The following is a 20,510-nucleotide window of genomic DNA, read 5'->3' as shown; positions in this document are numbered from 1 at the left end:
TGGGTGAACATGCATTCAAAATGACACTTTTAACCAAAAACAAACACTCTGAGTTATTCTGGGTTCAAGTACCACAATAAATAGAAAGTGGAAATCTTTCTGATTTATGTCACATTGTGTCTTAGATTTATTCTGTAAAACTACTGTACTATACCCACCTGTTTAGGGTGTACTATACTGTAATGTTTATTACTGTACTGCGTAATCTACTGTACTATGTATTGCAATATACCTTTGAAGTTGGGTCTAATGCGGGCGTCATACCCAGATGTCCTTCCCATAAGTTTATCCAGGAAGTCAGATGGGGAAGGGGCCTTCCCTACCCTGCTAGGTAGCTTAATCTCCTTACAGGACCCAGGCCTGCCAAAGGGGAGGAGGAAACCGTGAGAGGAAAAGCAGGAGCGCTATTATTTGGAACTGATGGGCAACTACTGCTTCAGATGATGGCCATGATAAAGGGATTTGATTCATACAGGTGAAGGTGAGAAGTTACACTCTGTATCTTAAGTGATTTTCTGCTAAAATATTTCTCAGAAAATATAAGGAAATAAGATATGCTCTTTGTATTTGCCATCTTTTTGTAATGAACCACATGCACTAAAGTAAAGTCGTTTTTGGTAATACAATTGTAATATTCATATAATTACAATTAAAAGGATGGTACTTCAGTGGGAGTGATCAGTTATATATTATATTGAAATTAGAAACACGCAGGTCATGTAGCTTGCCCCTTTATGTAGACTGTTGTATATCTCATCCAATGGACAACATCCTATCTCCACTGTGTCTTTCCCAACGTTCCAAATCGTCTCTTTCCGTCTCTCAGCAGTTTACAAATCCTAGTTATTGCTCATTTCTTTTACAAAATGCAATGTAAAACATGTTTAGCTCATCACCTCAATAAAATATATATGTTACATGTGTTCCTTAGGCACATTTAAATAACATGAACCTTTCACATAACTATATTTCTCTGTAGGTAATTAGCCTGATTTTCATATAATTGGCAAAACATTGTAAATTCCCTATGGTTCAACAACTTCTCTCACTTCAAAAGTAGCTGATCTATATTTCTTCATTTGATTACACATTATAAATGTACACTGAAACAACATATTTAGTTTTTTTTGTCTCCTCCCCAATTTTACTCAAAACAGCCAGAGGCATAGGCTATAATAAAACAATAATAAGTACCTAAAGGCTTAGTAAGCCTAAGGGCAAGACAATAGTTAGATGTGTCTTACCTGCCTTGTAGAAAGCAGACAGACGAGACCCATACCATCCATGGGACTAGTGAAAGCATTCTCTGCTTACAGCAATACACATCAAATAAAGGACAATTTTATTAAGTATTCAGAGGCATATAACTCAGTGAAGAGTCTGTGAACCTATGCAGAGAACCATGGTATTGCTCCGCTACCCAGACAAATCCTTATGGAGCTCTCTGAACCTCCCGCTCTCTGCAGGTGTAACATCCAAGACGATGCTTGTCTATAACTCAAGGTCTGGGGAAGTTTTGCTATATGAGAGTTTGTGTGGAAGACCACAAGCTTTATCTCTTTTTCATAGCCACATGCATGCTGCAGGAATTACGTCAGGAATATTTAAAGAGACAGCAGCATTTTAGACTCTCTTTTCAGTGCACTTTTGGGCCCAAAATACCTTGAGATTTTATCTTATGATGGCTTTAGACTTTGAGCACAGTTTGGATCCACACTCTTATGATGGCATTTTATGTGGAATAAATCCTTTTTCCCCCCACAAGTAAAAACACATTAATAACAGAGAACGTGGACATACATTCCCCAAATATATATTTATAGATACTTCCATTATTAAAATAGTAATTCATTTCAATAATTATTTATTAAATAAACATTAATTGGTAAAAAGGATTTTGATTTTGAAGTCTAGCATGAGAAGAGGGGCACTCAAGGCAGTCAAATGCAAGAGTCAAATAAAAATGGGCAAAAGGGGAAGATATTTTGCATATTTCTTTCTTATGAGAAATGTTAGTTGTCTCAACTAGTTACATTTTCTGTTCACAGGTTAATCACTTCAGTATCTTTGAACACCTAGATAAATTACAACACCTAAGAGAGTCTGCTAAATTACTAAAATATAAATGTAACTCAGATTTATAGTAAAAGTCAGACATAAGGCGGCAATACATTTCACACAGTTTTTAAAAATAGTAATTATGCCTACGACTACCTTAGCAACAGGGATGTTAGCTGCACATGTTGTCATAAGACCTTTCCCTCACATCTGTAAGACCTTTCCCACCTTCCCACAGGAAGGTGTTTAAGAGCCAAAGTGTCAGTGGATGGGGAAAAATCAATACAATCATGCAGTAAGTTTTCTGCACGTAAAACAATTTCCAGTTCCATAGTGGTTAAGTAGGCCGGCCTTAATTTTAATGAGGCAGCCTTCTTTAGAGCATAACGTATTCTGCAGAGCATACTGCAGACCTACTTTACCAGTGAGTGGCTCTGTATGCTATAACCCGCACAGGTCAGGTACTCTCTGAGCAGGACTGCCTGTTCCCAGCGACTCCAAGGAGAGCCATGGCACTTTTACCAAGCCAGGAACAGTCTGTAAGAGCAGTGCAGGCAGGTTAGTAGTGATGGTTGAAATTTGGGAATGGCTCTTTTGATTAACTAAACTGTGTTTCAACATGGTGAAACCTTGCATAATAGATTCCAAATTTGAGCTTGTGTAATTTAATTACCAACATTTCAACGATGCGAAACCGTGATGTCTTAATAAAGTACATTTCCAAGAAAATGTGTATCAATGTGCTAGACTATAGTGCTAACGTTCCATATCAGAACCAGTTCCCCTAACTGAGAGGTCATATCTTTGGACATAATAATGCAAATCGTAGGATAATTCAAAATATTTTTATTGCAGCCTTTAACATAATGAACTGCTCTGATCACACTGAAAAATAACCTCCACGTACCAGTATATTGTTAGTACTTTGTACACCATCACCTGTATTCCCGGGATGAACAATTTCACCTTGATCACAAAATGCAACATTTAAACTATAGATTGATTAGACAGGGTGAATATTACTATTCACTATCTTGAATAGAAAATTAAAAAAACAGATGCATGTGATATAAATTACCAACATTGAAAATATTCCAGCGACATGAAATGTACATGTACAGAGTAGATGTGTCAGAGAGTCTCCCTTTTCTTTTCAAATGTATCATCATATTAGGGTCTGCCAAAGCCTGGCGATGACGGTGAAAGTTCAAAGCCTTCATGAGTAGTGACAGCGTACATCTCCCTGCATAGGCTCAGCCTCCCCAGAGGAGAGAAGACTCAGTTGTTGTGAATGTTGAAGAGCTTAGCCACTTCATTCAGATCGGCATGTTCCTCTCCATCTTTGATGATCTGCAAAGACATGAAACATCAAAGCAAATCAGTCTATATTTAACTCTGTTTTCAACTTGACTTTGGTGACACTAAGTGTTAGAACAGAGAAAATATTTCTCCTCAGACATTTGTGACGGTTCTCACTTTCCTTGCGACGGGCATTCTGTTGAACACGTTCCACAGGATAATGCCTACCACCACTTTGTGCCTACCACCACTTTGTCTCGCAGATAGAAGTTCACTCCTTTCCCGTAGTCGTCCTTCTGCTGGGGTTTTGGAGCGGGTGCACAGGTGGAAGAGGCTACAGGGCTACTGGTCATCCCCTCAGTCTCTCTCAACGGATTCCAGTTATTACAGCAATCAGAGGAAAGACGCTCAGTCTATGTCTTCAAATCAATTGTTTTGGGGGGATATTAAATATTTATTCTTGATTTGTAAAGTACACAGGGGTCCTTCTGTAGAATCAGATGTTGACTGTAAATCAGTATATTGTGGAAGGTCATACCTGACTTTTCTGTGGCAGCTTTGGGGGTGTTCTTAGCAGTGGCTTTGGCAAACACTCCAACACTTGGAAGGTTACTCTCTACTATCCCTATGGACTCATAGCCTACATCAGGCCCCAGGTCACTACTGTGGGACGCAACAGGACATGAGATACATAGTCAGGGTTCAGAGGTCAACGGAGAGGGAATCATTGGCTGAATCCCAAATTATTCCCTTCCCTCGCCCCTCCATTTGTGCGTTCACATGCGCCTCTGGCATATGCACAAGTATCCCAAAGCTGAGGCATTGAACATTAGGGTGTAGGGGCTCATTAGACCCTCCGATAGCCACTTTGACCGAGCCAGCTACGCTGCCGGCTTCAGAGCTAAGTAGTATCCCATTGTTTTTTAGCTTGTGCAATTTCACACAAAAGAATGAAGAGGCATGCCTAATTATGAGCCACCTGTATTTTTGTGTGTCTGATTTCGAGGCTTGACACTTGCATACAAAGTACCTCCAAAATGAAATGTTTCATTGTTACTGAGGTTTATGTCTTGGAAAACGACAGCGGACATTTTTTTTATTTGAATTTCATGCTTGTTTTATTATTTAAATGTTTTATTTATTTATTTTACCCTTATTTTACCAGGTAAGTTGACTGAGAACGCATTCTCATTTACAGCAACGACCTGGGTAATAGTTACAGAGGAGAGGATGGGGATGAATGAGTCAATTGGAAGCTGGGGATGATTAGGTGGCCATAATGGTATGATGGTCAGATTTGGAATTTAGCCAGGACACTCGGGTTAACACCCCTACTCTTACGATTAGTGCCATGGGATCGTCTCTTATCGGCTCTTAACCAACCATGCTGTTATTATTTACTTTTTGCATTGTTCGTAACTTGTTTTGTACATAATGTTGCTGCTACCGTCTCTTATGACCGAAAAGAGCTTCTGGACATCAGAACTGCGATTACTCACTTCAGATTAGACAAATAGTTTTTCTTCAATGAGTCGGACGGGAGCGATATACTACTGACACCTGACCAGGTCCAGATCCCCGTCATTCGCTGGAGAAGGACACTGAGATTTTGCGGAAAAAGATCAGGGTGCCTTGTGATGATCAGGCAACAAGTGACTAATCTGCCTTTGCCTTCCCTCCTGCTAGCTAAAGTTCAATCGCTGGAAAACAAATGGGACGAACTCAAAGCACGTATATCCTACCAACGGGACATTTAAAATTGTAATATCTAATGTTTCACCGAGTCGTGGCTGAACGATGACATTAAGAACATGCAGTTGGCGGGTTATACACTCTATCGGCAGGACAGAACAGCACCCTATGGTAAGACACGGAGCGGGGGCCTATGCATATATGTAAACAACAGCTGGAGCACGATATCTAAGAAAGTCTCAAGGTTTAGCTCGCCTGAGGTAGAGTATCTCATGATAAGCTGTACTATTTACCAAGAGAGTTTTCATCTATATTCTAAGTAGCTGTTTATTTACTACCACAAACCAATGCTGGCACTAAGACTGCACTAAATGAGCTGTATAACGTCATAAACAAACAGTAAAATGCTCATCCAGAGGCGGCGCTCCTAGTGGCCGGGGACTTTAATGCAGGGAAACTTAAATCCTTTTTTACCTCATTTCTACCAGCATGTTAAATGTGCAACCAGAGGGGAAAAAAACTCTAAACCACCTTTACTCCACACACAGGGGTGTGTACAAAGCTCTCCCTCACCCTCCATTTAGCAAATCTGACCATTATTCTGTCCTCCTGATTCCTGCTTACAAGCGAAAAACGAAAGCAGAAAGCACTAGTAACTCGGTCAATAAAAAAGTGGTCAGATGAAACAGATGCTAAGCTAGAGGCCTGTTTTGCTAGCACAGACTGGAATATGTTGCAGGATTCTTCTGATGGCATTGAGTAGTACACCACATCAGTTACTGGCTTCATCAATAAGTGTGATGACGTATGTACGTGACTGTACGTACATACCCCAACCAGAAGCCATGGATTACAGGCAGCATCCGCACTGAGCTAAAGGGTAGAGCTGACGCTTTCAAGGAACAGGACTCTAACCCAGAAGCTTATAAGAAATCCTGCTATGCCCTCCGACGAACCATCAAATAGGCAAAGCGTCAATGCAGGACTAAGATTGAATTGTACTACACCTGCTCCGACCTGGTCTGATGTGGCAGGGTTTGCAAACTATTACAAACTACAAAGGGAAGCACAGCTGCGAGCTGCCCAGTGACACGAGCCTACCAGACAAGCTACAGCAATTTACTTCTATGCTCGCGTCGAGGCAACTAACACTGCATGAGAGCATCAGCTATTCCAGACGACTGTGTGATCACACTCTCCGTAGCCGATGTGAGTAAGTCCTTTAAACAGGTTAACATTCAGAAGGCCGCAGGGCTAGACAGACTCTGAGCATGCGCTGACCAACTGACAAGTGTCTTCACTGACATTTTCAACCTGTCCCTGACTGAGTCTGTAATACCAACATGTTTCAAGCAGACCACCATAGTCCCTGTGCCCAAGAACACTAAGGTAACCTGCCTAAATGACTACCGACCCGTAGCACTCACGTCGGTAGCCATGAAGTGCTTTGAAAGGCTAGTCATGGCTCACATCAACACCATTATCCCAGAAACCCTAGACCCATTCCAATTTGCCTACTGCCCCAACAGAGCCACAGATGATGCAATCTCTATTGCACTCAATACTGCCCTTTCCCACCTGGACAAAAGGAACACCTATGTGAGAATGCTATTTATTGACCACAGCTCAGTGTTCAACACCATAGTGCCCTCAAAGCTCATCAATAAGCTAAGGACCCTGGGACTAAACTCCTCCCTCTGCAACTTGATCCTGTACTTCCTGACGGGCCGCCCCAAGGTGGTAAGGGTAGGTAACAACACATCCGCCTCGCAGATCCTCCTGTTGTACTCCCTGTTCACTCAAGACTGCATGGCCAGGCATGACTCCAACACCATCATCAAGTTTGCCGATGACAGAACAATGGTAGGCCTGTACACCGACAACGATGAGACAGCCTATAGGGAGGAGGTCAGTGACCTGGCCTTGTGGTGCCAGGACAACAACCTGATCAAGACAAAGGAGATGATTGGGGACTACAGGAAAAGGAAGACCAAGCACGCCCCCATTCTCATTGACGGGGCTGTAGGGGAGCAGGTTGAGAGCTTCAAGTTCTTTGGTGTCCACATCACTAACAAACTAACATGGTCCAAATACACTAAGACAGTTGTGAAGAGGGCAAAACAAAGCCTATTCAGCCACCCTAGTCATAGACTGTTCTCTCTGCTACCGCACTTCAAGCGATGCCGGAGCACCCTGTCTATGTCCAAAAGGCTTCTTAACAGCTTCTATCCCCAAGCCATAAGATTCCTGAACAGCTGATCAAAGGGCTACCCAGACCCCTCTTTTACACTGCTGCTACTCTCTGTTTAATATCTATGCATAGTTACTTAGGTTACATTGTAACTCTACCTACATGTCCACTACTGTTCAAAAGTTTGGGGTCACTAAGAAATGTCCTTGTTTTTGAAAGAAAGGCAAATTTTTTGTGAAGAGGCGACTCCGGGATGCTGGCCTTCTAGGCAGAGCTCCTCTGTCCAGTGTCTGTGTTTTTTTGCTCATCCTAATCTTTTCTTTTTATTGACCAGTCTGAGATATGTTTTTTTCTTTGCAACTCTTCCTAGAATGCCAGCATCCCGGAGTCGCCGCTCCACTGTTGACGTTGAGACTGGTGTTTTGCGGGTACTATTTAATGTAACTGCCAGTTGACGACTTGTGAGGCATCTGTTTCTCAAACTTAACACTCTAATGTACTTGTCCTCTTGCTTAGTTGTGCACCGGGGTCTCCCACTCCTCTTTCTATTCTGGTTTGAGCCAGTTTGCGCTGTTCTGTGAAGGGAGTAGTACACAGCGTTGTACAAGATCTTCAGTTTCTTGGCAATTTCTCGCATGGAATAGCCTTCCTTTCTCAGAACAAGAATAGACTGACGAGTTTCAATAGAATGTTCTTTGTTTCTAGCCATTTTGAACCTGTAATCGAACCCAGAAATGCTGATGCTCCAGATACTCAAATAGTCTAAAGAAGGCTAGTTTTATTGCTTCTTTAATCAGCACAAGAGTTTTCAGCTGTGCTAACATAATTGCAAAAGGGTTTTCTAACGATCAATTAGCCTTTTAAAATGATAAACTTGGATTAGCTAACACAATGTGCCATTGGAACACAGGAGTGACGGTTGCTGATAATGGGCCTCTGTACACCTATGTAGATATTCCATAAAAAATGTGCAGTTTCCAGCTACAATAGTCATTTACAACATTAACAATGTCTACACTGTATTTCTGATCAATTTTGATATTATTTTAATGGACAATTTATTTTTTCCGTTCCAAAACAAAGACATTTCTAAGTGACCCCAAACTTGTAATGGTAGTGTACATATTACCTCAATTACCTCAACTAACTGGTGCCCCCACACATTGACTCTGTACGGTACCCCCTGTATATAGGCTTGCTATTGTTATTTTCAGCTGCTGTTAAATTATTTGCTACTTTTATTTTCTATTTTCTACTTAACACTTCTTTTTCTTAAAACTGCAATGTTGGTTAAGGGCTTGTAAGCACTTCACTGTAAGGTCTACTACACCTGTTGTATTCAGCGCATGTGACAAATAAAATCTGATTTGATTTGAAATGGGTGAGAAAAAATCTATTGAATCCATTTTGAATTCAGGCTGTAACATCAAAATGTGGAATAAGTCAAGGGGTATGAATACTTTCGTAAGGCTAAACTTCACGTCAGTTGCATGTTCTACCTCTTTCCCTTTAGGTACGTTGGACATTTTATCTACATCAAAATGTCTTTAATTGGTAGTGGTCAAAACCTATTTCCTGCACTTGGAATGGACAGAATACGGTACAGTTTCATTCCACCTTCAAATATGCAAATTAAAATGTAGGTTATAGGTTTTGGGTTAAATGAGATTATTTGAGTTTATATCCCCCTTTCATCTGTTTATACAATCTCTTTCAGATATTTTCCTGCACGCTGACATTTTAATTCAGCAGCATCTTAAAGATCCTAGTAATATCCCCTGGTGCTTTTGAAGTGACACTTGGTGAGCTAGTCTTGTTGTCCTTGAAGTGTCTTACTTTAAATGTATTGTTTCAATGGTAACACTAAGTTCTCTCAAATCTAGTGAATATTGGTGTACCATTTATTCAATTTTATCTAAAGATACACCAGTGTGGTCCAAGCTTGAATCAGGATACATCCCTACTTCTAAGACCTTTCTGAGATCCTGGATGGTAACTTTGGAGTTGAAACATACAAAGTCTTACAAAACTACACATCAAGCTAACCAGCTACTCCTGAGAAATATGGGACTGTCTCGTGGCTAAATGAAGGTCTGCACTAAAAACAGCATAATCTGGGCCCAGGCCTGATGTCCTGTCACGTTACATTCTTGCTGACTCAGGAAATACAGAATACCTCAAAGCTCACATTGTTTTGCTTAATGTCCAACTATTAAAGAGAAATCTAACAGACCTGAAAAATGTCAAAACATTTACGCTATTGTTTTGATCTGCAAATAAATAGCAAGAGCAAGTTGTCAATGTGGTATGTTGTAGACTGCAGTGGAGACTGATGAGTGGATAACGGCTCATAATAATGGCTGGAACGGCGCAAGTGGAATGGCATCAAACACATGGAAACCTTGTTTGATGTATTTGATAGCGTTCCACTAATTCTGCTCCAGCCATTATCACAAGCCCGTCCTCCTCAATTAAGGTGCCACCAACCTCCTGTGGTAGACTGGCAAAAAAAACAGTTGATCTTTGTTGGACAAACACTTGAGTTCAATGTTTAAATGGCCATAGTTAATAGCCCTATTTTACTGTACACCAGTATTTTAGACAAGAGGAACAATGTTATTTTATAAGACAAATATACCTTTATACTATTTCTATTCCATATCATTTTCACTGGGAAGCGTAGCAGTGTTTTGAAGTATACTGAACACAAATATGAACGCAACAATTTCAAAGATCTTACCGAGTTACGTTCATAGAAGGAAATCAGGATTTCACATGATTGGGCAGGGGCGCAGCCATGGGTAGGCCTGGGAGGTCATAGGCCCACCCACTGGGGAGCCAGGCCCAGCCAATACTGTTGTGTATTGATATTCTAGTTGTCCCTTTAGGGCACCTGTAACCCCCCCTTGCTTACCTACGTTGAAATGCTTGGAATGTTCTTCCTGTGAAACGCATTAAACAATGCCCACGTTAATTTCTACTCCCGTCTCATGTCCTGTCCTTATATTAGTTGTTTAAGCAATACATTGTGCCACACAACAAATACAAATGAATTTTCCCCCACAAAAGGGTTTTATTACAGACCAAAATACTCCTGACTCCTTCGCTGAACCAGCCTTTTGAAGGAAAGGATTACATTCTAACACGGTTAACGCACAAATAAAACACATGAAAAAGTACCAAGGAATTACAATTTTATTTAAAACTGTTCAGAAAGGCTTATTGAGAGAGAATGAGTAACACATTTACTATTGCTATATAAAACATTGCTTTGGAGGAATAAAAAAAAAAAGTCTATACAGAATCAGTACATCTGAAATACGAAAATGCCAACTCGTGATGCTATTTTAAAACAAAAACATTCTGAATATTTCCCATGCAATTTTCACAGTACATAACATACCATGTATGAATTTTTAAATATAGTACAGTTTCAAAAGTTAAAAAAATGTAATTGACCAGTTTAAAATCTGCGACGCTTGTTGGCACCAAAGTCCGCAGGGCCTTGGCCAGGGACTCTTGGGAACACAGGCTGGCCTCCTACGGGCATGTTGTTGTTTCCTGCCCCCTGCTGGGAGGAAACAGAAAAGACACGCAAGATGAGTGATAATGACAAATGAAAGTCTCTTGCAGCTATATATTTACATGAGATTTACAAGATTAACACAGAGGTGAAATGATCAAATACATATTTGGTTACCCTATCCCTGTTTGCACAATAAATGTGTTGATCTTGGTATTTAAATATATTGTTTGTTATTCTAAAATGTCTAACATTACCATTAAAGGGGGGTTCTCGGCAGGTATGTTGGCAGCTCCAGGGATGGGCACGCTGGGGTTTCCTTCACCACCCATCGCGTTTCTGTTAATTCCTTGACCTACACCAAACCAAAAAAAAGACAGCACATCAGCAAACCAATACAATACAGTGGGGCCAGGAATGATTGGATCCCTTGATTAAAATTAGCAAAAAAAATACTAAAATAAATACAAATACTGAGCTATATTGTATGCTAAAAATAAAATACTAAATATATATTTTATCCTAATGCAATTGCTCAGCGAAACAGGTTGCTTAACAAGTAATTTTTAAAAATTCAAAAAAAAAAAGATGGGGTTCAAGAGAACACATTGGGAGGGATCTAAGACATTAGTATAAAATAGAATTCTTCATATTTTATACATTTTCTGTATTTATCAATATAATTATTTTACACTGTCTTTTTTACTCATCTTTATCAAGGGTTCCAATAATTCCAGATCCCACTGTATATACTAGATAACATGGTGACCATCACCCTTGAGAGCTCAGTGAAGATCTGAAAGCTAATGTAAACCTGACCTTGCATGTGCATCCGCATCTCCTGCTCCCGCTAAGAAAAATGATAACACATTAAAAATTGCATTCTTTAATCACATAGACTAAACAGTAGACAGCTTAGAAAAAGCAAACAAAATATAGTTTTAGTCCTTTTTCCAATTGTTTAACCACAAACACAATTGCAAAGGTGCTTAGACACATTTAGGCAACTTCCATTTGTGTATAGAGGAATAATGATAGATATTTCTTTATCAGAGTATTTAAAACCAGTGTCAAATAGCAATGACTCACATTTCCAGGGAAGTTCCCCTTGAAGCCCTCCTGCTGCCGCCTCATCATCTCCTCACTGTGCATCCTCATCTCCTCCTCCCTCCTGCGATGTTCCTCTTCTTGACGGAGCTCCATCTGCTTCCTCTTCTGCATCTCCTGGTTATGGAGCTCCTCCATTCTCCTCAGCTCCTCTTGACGCCTCAGCAGGTCTGTAATGAGATGAACACCCCATTTGTTAGTAACCTAGTCAAAAGACCTACACCATATGAATCAATTACCAACAGGATTGGATTCAAGTGGTGTATGAGATTGACATCCGGGATACATCTGGTGGTAGGACACTTCAAGAAATACATACATTTCTCCATAAGACACCCTGTTTTGTGTTTATGAGTGTCATTAACCTTGGATTGATAAGGTAGAGTGACCCAGATCACACATACCTTGTCTCATCAAGATAACCTGGTGCTCATGTCTAGCTGCCTCCATCTCTTGCTCCAGCTTCTCCTGAGCCTCCTTGATGTTCCTGTCCACCTGCTCATACTGTTGCTTCTCCATCTCCATCAGGGCCTTCCAGCGCATGGCATACTCATACTCAAATGTCCCTGGCTGAGCAAATCTCGGTGGCTGCTCCCGCTCCCTGGCAGAGAGATTTTACACAAGAAAACCAGATCAATATGCAACACTTTATTGTCATGGATTGTACCTCTTTTCAGCAGCATGGTGCAAGATTGTTCTATGCACAGTTCTGACCAATGTATTTGGAGAAAGTATGCCAAACCCCAAAAACTATGATTACTCACTTGTGAAACACTTGGTTTTTGTTTACAATCCTCTCTGGCAGTCCCTCATCCTCATCAAACTGCTCCATTGGCTCAACTGTCACTGGCCTGGGGAATCTGAAAAGCGTAAAACAATCAGCATTACCTCTCCCATTTTGAAAACATTACAACAAAATGCATTTAAAACATTACATGTTTTCATTTTATTTCCAGCATAATACTTACGCAGTCAATAGAAAGGCTCCATCTGCACACCTATCCAGAGCCTTCCTTGCTGCAGGCTTGGCTGTGTATTCCACAATCCCTTTTCCTGTGGGTCTCCCTCTATCATCTACTATGACTATGGCCCTTTCAATCTGGCCAAAGACAGAGAAAGCCTCTTCCAGGAGCTCATTGGAAATGAACTGTGGCAAATTCCTCACAGTTAGAGCAGCACCATGTGTTGCAAATCGCACGCGCAACTGTCTGCCTCTGAATGAGGTGTCATCAAGCTCGGCTTTAGCAATCTCAGCCACTGTTTTTGTCTCCTGTTGGTATTAAAGTATAAAATAAGAACATTTACAAAGTAGTCACACGTGAATGCTTTCCCATTCATTTAAGATTGAGGAATATAACTTCTATCCCTTGAACATGCTACTGTGACAGAGTGGAAATTCAGCCCAAACCAGGGTGCAAACTTACAACCCTCCCCACTGTAACAAAAACTCAAGAGGCACTGTCAATATAACTGACCCAGAAAGCTAAGGCAATTCTGAATCGGGGATGACGGTACTTCTACATCTCAGGAAGGCAGTAGTGATGCACTTGGTCATCCGCTACACTAACTACTTACCAGTCTAATGAATCCAAACCCCCGGTCCTTGTTGATGAAAATCTCAGCTGCCTTGCCATACTTGGAAAACAACTTCTCCACCTCTGCCTCTGTAACACCAGTTGGTAAATTTCCCACAAACAGACGGCTACGCTGAGTGTAAGTCTTCTCTCCAGGTTTCCTGAAGTGTTGTAGATCTATGGTTATCCCTGCATCTAAAGAGAAGCAAAATATTAGAATTATCTAATACTGGATGATTTCATTTCCTTCCAATACAGAACTCAGGAGTCAATGAAACCTATCTTACTTGGGCTCTCCTGCTCATCTGCATGCTGTCCATTGCTGTTGACTCCAGGATGTTTCTGGTTTTCAAACTGGTGTCTAGATGGGCCATGATACTGCTGTTCTCCACGGGGGCCCTGGTTTCCTTGCATCTAATTAAAAGGACAGTCATTAACAGAGTCACTACATTGATTTTTATTGCTAATACCATCGGGCAAAAAAAATGCATGAGATGTCAAAGCCAGAGGAAGGCTATAGCTAACGTTAAGCTGGCTAGCAACGTGTTTCGTTATAACGTTAGCTATAACAGATAATTTCAGTCTAAAACACATTTTGGCTAACGTTTAACAAGCTAATCTTATATGGTAACGAGTGGCGTTGAGAGCTACCATTGGCTAGGTAACAAAATGTAATATACAGTAGCTAAATCAACTTCCTAGCCAACGTTAGTTACTGTAGAGTAACGTTACCAAAATGTGAAAGCCAACGTCTTTGTTTGCTAGCTAGCATAGCATAGCTAGCTAACTAGTTCAAGACGGGCAGTGGCAGCTAGCAAACCAATATCGATTGTTGAACAATCTGTTAGTTAGCTAACGAATTAAAACATGTCCGTTAACTGTTAGCTACTTATGTGAAGCTGGCTAGTAATTTCGCTACTTACCTAAGCTACCAATCCTCACCACTAAACTAACCATCCTCACCACTAAGCTAACATAGCTAACTAGCACACCGTTTTGTTCCTAGCAAATGTATGTAACATATTGCTAGTTAGCTAATATAAGCAACTTCTCAGATGAAAGCAACATTTTTGCATATTCAACTATTACGTTTCATACCTTTACAAAATAAATGTTTTGGGATTCCAACACACGTAGAAGGGAAAATCGCTCTTTACAAAGAACAGATAATGGATTTCACAAACAACCTCTTGATTCCACTTGAGGAAGCAGATTGGCTGACTGGGAGAAGGCGGATGTAGTGTAGACATGCAGTGATTGGAAGAATTCCCGTCAATTATATAGAGAATAGTAAATCTAACAATCTAATTGGTGCATATTCTATTTTGACCATTCCTTGATTTTGTCAGAGATCTGAAAATAATGACTATTGAAATTAGATTAATTGAACGGTTTTGGAACCTCTGGCCTCTGAACACTGGCAATTTGACTGGTAAACTCTTGGGTACAATCGCAATGGCTGCCTGGTATTATGATGCAATAATTTCCATGCAATATAGAATGTTCCTTCAGATAACGTTAACTCATGTGGATCATGCAATCTAATGTACTTTTTGCAACGTCAGTTGCGTTGAATCAACAAATCACAGCACATTTTGATGGGTACACTTCCTGCTTATACTTATTTTACTTCCTGCTTTGCTACATAGTACCACAGTATGAGTCATAATACCCATAAAACCTAGCAGTCAAACAGGGAAATGGTTTCAATCGTTTTTCGACCATTCATTTTTCCCATAGGAAACACTTAAAATAAGGGGTGTGTTCCGTGTGGGCTTACCCTGGCGTGATGTTTTGATAACTGTGCAAAGCTCTCTTGGACAAGGTCACTTTTATCAATATAGTCACCTGCAATTACCCCCTGAAATGAACCGCTCATTAGCCGCTAATATGGCTATCATACAGAACTACACATCTTGTCGCAAGCTTTGACATCATCCCTTAAGGCACATTTCTCCATGCAGTAACCTAGCAAGTAAATATTATAACCTTAATTGTTTGAAATTGTGTATTTCTTGTGTGTATGCTTGTTTAACATTTTTTTAATTACCTAGCTAGCTACCTTTAGCATTTTTTAGTTACTAGAATTACCCTCTGGCCTTTGTAGTAACTAGCTAACCTTAACCTCTCCGTTGATCTGAAGCCAGCTGCCAGGATGGTTCGGTGCTATGTACCGGATTGTACCACTACTCCGATAAGCACACATGCATTTTATTGTTTTCCGACCTCTGTAATCGAGAGGTGTTGTTGGAGCTGTGTGATAAGGTAAACCCTGTTTGCTAGTTGCGAACAAGCTGTTTTGGTTAGGTCAAAGATCTATGGTTAGCTAGGTGTTTATGAAAATTAGCGAGATAACCACTGACTGTAGTTACGTGTACAATGCACGTTGCCTTCCTTACAAGTAAAAAGACAACCAGCATAGGCTAGCATAATGACTGTTGTGAACTTTTTATTGGCAAGTATTTAGTGAACTAGCCAGCTAGTTAAAGTTAGTTCACAGTTTGGTAGTAATACTTTTTCACGTGGTGACATGCTAGCTAGCATTAGCCCACCAGGGAAAGGATATTTAGCTAACGTTAGCTTGTTAACGTTAATTCCCCATTTGTGTAGTCAGATTTGCTAGCTAACGTTACGACGGCAAGGATAATTGGTTAGCTAGCATGTCACCTCTTAGAAAAGTCTGACTACATGAACTGTTTATTTAAAAAAAATTGTACTTTTACCCCTTTTTCTCCCCAATTTTGTGATATCCAATTGGTAAGTATAGTCCTATCGCTGCAACTCCCCTACGGACTTGGGAGAGATAAAGGTCGAGAGCCATGCATCCTCCGAAACACGAACATGCCAAGCCACACTGCTTCTTGACACATTGCTCGCTTAACCCGGAAGCCAGCTGCACCAATGTGTCAGAGGGAACACCGCGCAGCTGGCGACCGAAGTCAGCTTGCAGGCGCCCGGCCCACCACAAGGAGTCGCTATAGCGCAATGGGACAAGGAAATCCCGGGCCCGGCCAAACCCTCCCCTAACCCGGACGACGCTGGGCTGATTGTGTGCTGCCTCATGGGTCTCCCGGTTACGGCCTGCTGTGACACAGCCTGGGATCAAACCCGGGTCTGTAGTGACACCTCAAGCACTGCATTGCAGTGCCTTAGATTGCTGTGCCACTCGGGAGGCCCTGGTGAACTAATGTTAACTAGCTAGCTAGCCAAATATCGCCTGGTGAGCTAGCTAGTTAGAAACCTTGGTTAGATAGTGAGCTAAAGTTGGCTAGCTAGCTCACAAAGTACTTGTGGCCTCAATGTTTTCCCCATACAGACACAAACTCATCAAATGATACAATGTTGTGTAAAACATTGAATTTGTAGATGCATCAAAACGGACTTTATATCCCCTTTTCCTAGTTGTTTAGACATGAGGCGTGCCACGCGGAACATCGGGCTCACCCCAAGAGAAAGCAGTGCATGATAAATGCCACCCTCAGCAAAGAGATCTGCTGGAAGTGATGGGGGAAAGACATAATTTAAACATCATGGATATAAATTCCAACTGTGCCCATGATAAAATGCAATGTGAATTGTGTTGTACTACTGAATGAAACTGAGCAGATGCACTCAGACCAGCCTTTGCGATTTAATTTACGTTAACTACATTACTTTAGCTGGCTGCTTTTGAGCAAAACTTGTATAATATAACCTATTCTGGGAGCCTAGTGTGTGTATGAACTTTGTGGAAGTTTTGAACCATTGGCTTCCCTGAAACAGGTACTGACAGGAGGCGCGACGAGAACGTTGACCCGGAGCCTGCCCAAAAAATTGATTGGAATAAAACCTCAAAGTAAGAACAAAAACTGTGAAAAAACTATAAGATATTTAGATGTTCACTGATGCAAAGACAGCTTTGGGAGCATGTGGTCCTTGAAAAACTCCTCTAATCCAGCAAAATGTGTCTGCCAGAGGTCGTCATGCTGGATGCCCATTTGGGGATCTGATGGTATTTCTGATTGTCTTAACTCACCACCACTAATGAGCTGTGAAGCTTCTCAAAGTAATTTTTTCTTCACCTCAAACATGCAAGTAAACAAAGTCTGTTTTTACATCCATTGAGAATGACATCTTCCCAGCTCTCTCCCTGTCAATAACCATTCAGAGTGAAAGGGAAAAAAATGTCATGCTCTGTTCCAGTGGAATCTTCAGAAAATTGGCCTATCCAATTTACTTCTTATCCCTTGTGCAAATGGCTTACAGCTGTGTCTGTCCTGAGCTCACTGGTGCAGGAAACTCTCAGGGTTCAGAATATGCAAGCTTTGGCTAGACTAAGTTGATTGTTGATACAATGTTTCAAGTTCCTTGCAGACAGGCCATGAATAGCAAATGTGATTTAATTTTATTAGGATATTTTCTACCTGCAGGCTGCAATGTTTTTATATGTTGACTATTTTTGTAGGCTATTTTTTACATAATTGGCAATGGCAATATAAATTACTTTTAGATTTGTATCTAGATTTGTATAATTTTCATAGATCACATTTTTATTAATCACATGACAATGATTTTGAGAAGACTTTATAAATTGCCACTCCAAATGGAAAAGGTTGCCGACCCCTGGTGTAGCCTATTACCGGCAACTTTGGGAGCGTAACAGGAGAATCTGCAAAGCCCAGCAGCAGCTGGAGGAGGAGGTTTGGGAACAGTTTTTTTCTACTTCTGGTTAGGCTATCTTGATTTCTGTCTCCTTCGAGTCATTTGTGTGTGTCTTCATTATTTAATGACAGCGTGCTTAAAGCATCAGACAAGCTCAGTCGCCTACATGTAGTTGATTTTATTAAAACACATAGGGTGTATGTATGTATGGAAAATTACACGTTTTAAAACTTCAACCAGTCGATTGGTCGAAAGACCAGACTACTCTTGGTCGACCAATATTTTTTGGGGTCGGGGACAGCCCTAGATAAATCTTTGAAATTGTTGCATGTTGCATTTATATTTTTGTTCACCATTCTTTGTAACAAGTCAGATTTGTCTGTCGATGACAAAAATACACTGATCTACAATCCAAATTGGATGATGTTTACATAAAGAAGGTGAATAGCACCTACATAAAATCAAGGGCAAAGTGGATAAGATTATCAAGTCAAGACAATTCTACTGTATTATTGAGAAGTGTGTGTTTCTCTGGCTGGACATTGGTCATCGGAGGGAGAGAGAGATACAGGCGCTACTCCTGTCAGGAGGAATCATGCTCCATAAATCAAACTGATGACATAGAGTCCACAGTAGGAAATTATTTTGCTTCAATTGGCTCAGTACATTTTGTCTCATTGGATTAGACATTTTTAAGATTAGGTTATTGATTTGCTGCTCAAGTTTACCTGAACAAATACTACTATATTAGTATGCACCTAGTCTTGTGAAACCGGACGACTGTGTCTCAAGTCAAATTTATTTGTCACATGCGCTGAATAACACACGTGTCTCTAAATATTACGCAGTAACTGTCTGGCCATGATATTAGTATGCACTGGAACAGCCAGATATATTTAATACGGCTGCATGTTTATATTCACTAAGTTGGACCACTAAAATTATTGTTTTGTCTCTTGTAGGAAACATCTTTGGTGAGCATGTCGGTGGAAGACATGGTGGCAGTGTACCCCTACCCCCTGGCTCTCCTGTACATCTTCCACAATGACTGGATTGTTGGGGACATGCACTGCCAGCTCAGTGGCTTTATCATAGGCCTCAGTATCATTGGCTCCGTCTTTAACATCTTGGCCATTTCCATCAACCGGTACATCTGCCACAGCCTGCACTATGACCACATGTTGTGCACCAGGAACACCTGCTGTTACCTGGGCCTCACCTGGCTGCTCACTGCCATGGCCACAGTGCTCAACTTTTTAGGAGGCTCTCTGCAGTATGACCCACGCCTCTTCTCCTGCACCTTCACCCAGACTGTCAGCTCCTACTAGACCAGCTCTGGTGCTGATCCACTTCCTGGTGCCCCTCTCGGTGGTCTGTTACTGCTACCTGAGGATCTGGGTGTTTATCATCCAGGTGAAACAGAGGGTGAAACCAGATGACAAGCAGAAACTAAAGTAATTTCTTGACTATGTTTGTGGTGTTCCTAATGTTTGGTGGGCTGGGGACCACTAAACATTATTGGCCTGGCACTGGCCATTAACTCGGGAATGGTGGCAGCAAAAATCTCAGATTGGCTCTTTGTCACCAGGTACTTTATGGCCTATTTCAACAGCTGTCTCAATGCTGTCATCTACGGGTTACTCAATCAGAACTTTAGTAAGGAAAACATACACATCCTCTTACTGCTGTGTACTCCTCAAACAATTTTTGATGTAAGGCTACAGGTGTTGGACTGAGGGATTTAAAAGAACAAATAAACCATCCAGTGGCGAGCCGTCATTCAGCCTCACATTTTTAGCAAAAATGGCCTGTTTTGCATGTTATTTTAGCATTAATACGTGTCTCATATCCATTTACAAACAAGGTAAAAATAATATATCATTGAGTTATTAAAGCCGCATACAAACATGGTCTCTTTTTTTCTTTTCTTGAGTAAGGCAGCTCTAAAATGCAGGTGTTTCAGCCTAGCTCAGTGCTTTCTGTGGTGGGGCAAGCCAACAGAAAATACGGAGCGTTGCGCTGTGATTGGCTCAGTGTTCTGTCACTCATGGGTACTTTACGTCACTGCCAAGTGGAAGAGGAGACCTTAAACTCTAGCCCTTCAAGTGTTACATTAGAAGTGCTCATCCATGAACACTCAAGGTCATTGGCCACAGATAAAATTACATCAAATCACATTATACAGTAGCTTTGATTGGACTATTCATGTCAGCATCATACTTTCACAATCTTAGCAAGCAGTCATCATGAATCAAGTCGACAATATACTGGCAAATCCTTTTTAATCCTTGTCATATGACGAGAAATAATGAAGAGAAATTATAGATAAAACGTATCGGCGCTCATTGGCCATTACACAACAAGTTGTAAATCGCAAATTCAACAAGTGGTTTGGAAGAAATCAGTGACAGTGGCTGTGTGGTCC

General features: G+C 40.9%; 2 protein-coding genes and 1 pseudogene across 7 annotated transcripts in view; 1 reads left to right on the top strand and 2 right to left on the bottom strand.

The window, feature by feature from the left end:
• Positions 1-1,522, bottom strand: part of LOC129868635 (glycine receptor subunit alpha-4-like) — a 42,068-nt gene extending 40,546 nt beyond the window's left edge. For 2 of the 3 annotated variants that reach the window (XM_055942783.1, XM_055942784.1), the window contains exons 1-2: positions 1,245-1,522; positions 233-360 (exon numbers count right to left, since the gene is read on the bottom strand). In XM_055942783.1, coding sequence (XP_055798758.1) covers positions 233-360; positions 1,245-1,303 — 187 coding nt within the window. In that variant the 5' untranslated portion in view covers positions 1,304-1,522. The remainder of the gene's footprint in view (positions 1-232; positions 361-1,244) is intronic. The other variant, XM_055942785.1, reaches the window with a different exon arrangement.
• An 8,898-nt stretch (positions 1,523-10,420) lies between these two features.
• Positions 10,421-14,666, bottom strand: LOC129868634 (non-POU domain-containing octamer-binding protein-like). 4 transcript variants are annotated; one of them, XM_055942781.1, is made up of 10 exons: positions 14,543-14,666; positions 13,732-13,858; positions 13,446-13,639; positions 12,839-13,140; positions 12,635-12,730; positions 12,275-12,471; positions 11,853-12,040; positions 11,583-11,613; positions 11,021-11,118; positions 10,421-10,808 (listed from the first exon to the last, which is right to left on the bottom strand). In XM_055942781.1, the coding sequence occupies exons 2-10, from the start codon at positions 13,856-13,858 to the stop codon at positions 10,704-10,706; spliced, it is 1,338 nt and encodes a 445-aa protein (XP_055798756.1). In that variant the 5' UTR covers positions 14,543-14,666; the 3' UTR covers positions 10,421-10,703. The 4 variants fall into 4 exon arrangements, with proteins under 4 accessions (XP_055798756.1, XP_055798757.1, XP_055798754.1 ...); XM_055942782.1 differs by having other exon boundaries at positions 10,421-10,811; positions 11,583-11,604; XM_055942779.1 differs by having other exon boundaries at positions 10,421-10,811; positions 14,543-14,665.
• Positions 14,667-19,051: 4,385 nt separating this feature from the next.
• Positions 19,052-19,943, top strand: LOC129868633 (melatonin receptor type 1C-like; annotated as a pseudogene).
• The last annotated feature ends 567 nt before the right edge of the window (positions 19,944-20,510 follow it).

This window comes from Salvelinus fontinalis, chromosome 13 (assembly GCF_029448725.1).
Source record: "Salvelinus fontinalis isolate EN_2023a chromosome 13, ASM2944872v1, whole genome shotgun sequence".
NCBI classification, from domain to species: Eukaryota; Metazoa; Chordata; class Actinopteri; order Salmoniformes; family Salmonidae; genus Salvelinus; species Salvelinus fontinalis.
The sequence above is the reverse complement of the archived record's forward strand: the minus strand, read 5'-3'. Positions and strand labels throughout refer to the sequence as shown.

Excerpts from the sequence above, each read along its gene's own strand:
- LOC129868634 (XM_055942779.1), bottom strand. The coding sequence starts at position 13,858 with ATGCAAGGAAACCAGGGCCCCCGTGGAGAACAGCAGTATCATGGCCCA. Across the intron at positions 12,472-12,634 it reads AAAAACCAAGTGTTTCACAA|GGAGCGGGAGCAGCCACCGA; the intron begins GTGAGTAATCAT and ends TCTCTCTGCCAG. Across the intron at positions 12,041-12,274 it reads GGTTATCTTGATGAGACAAG|ACCTGCTGAGGCGTCAAGAG; the intron begins GTATGTGTGATC and ends ATCTCATTACAG.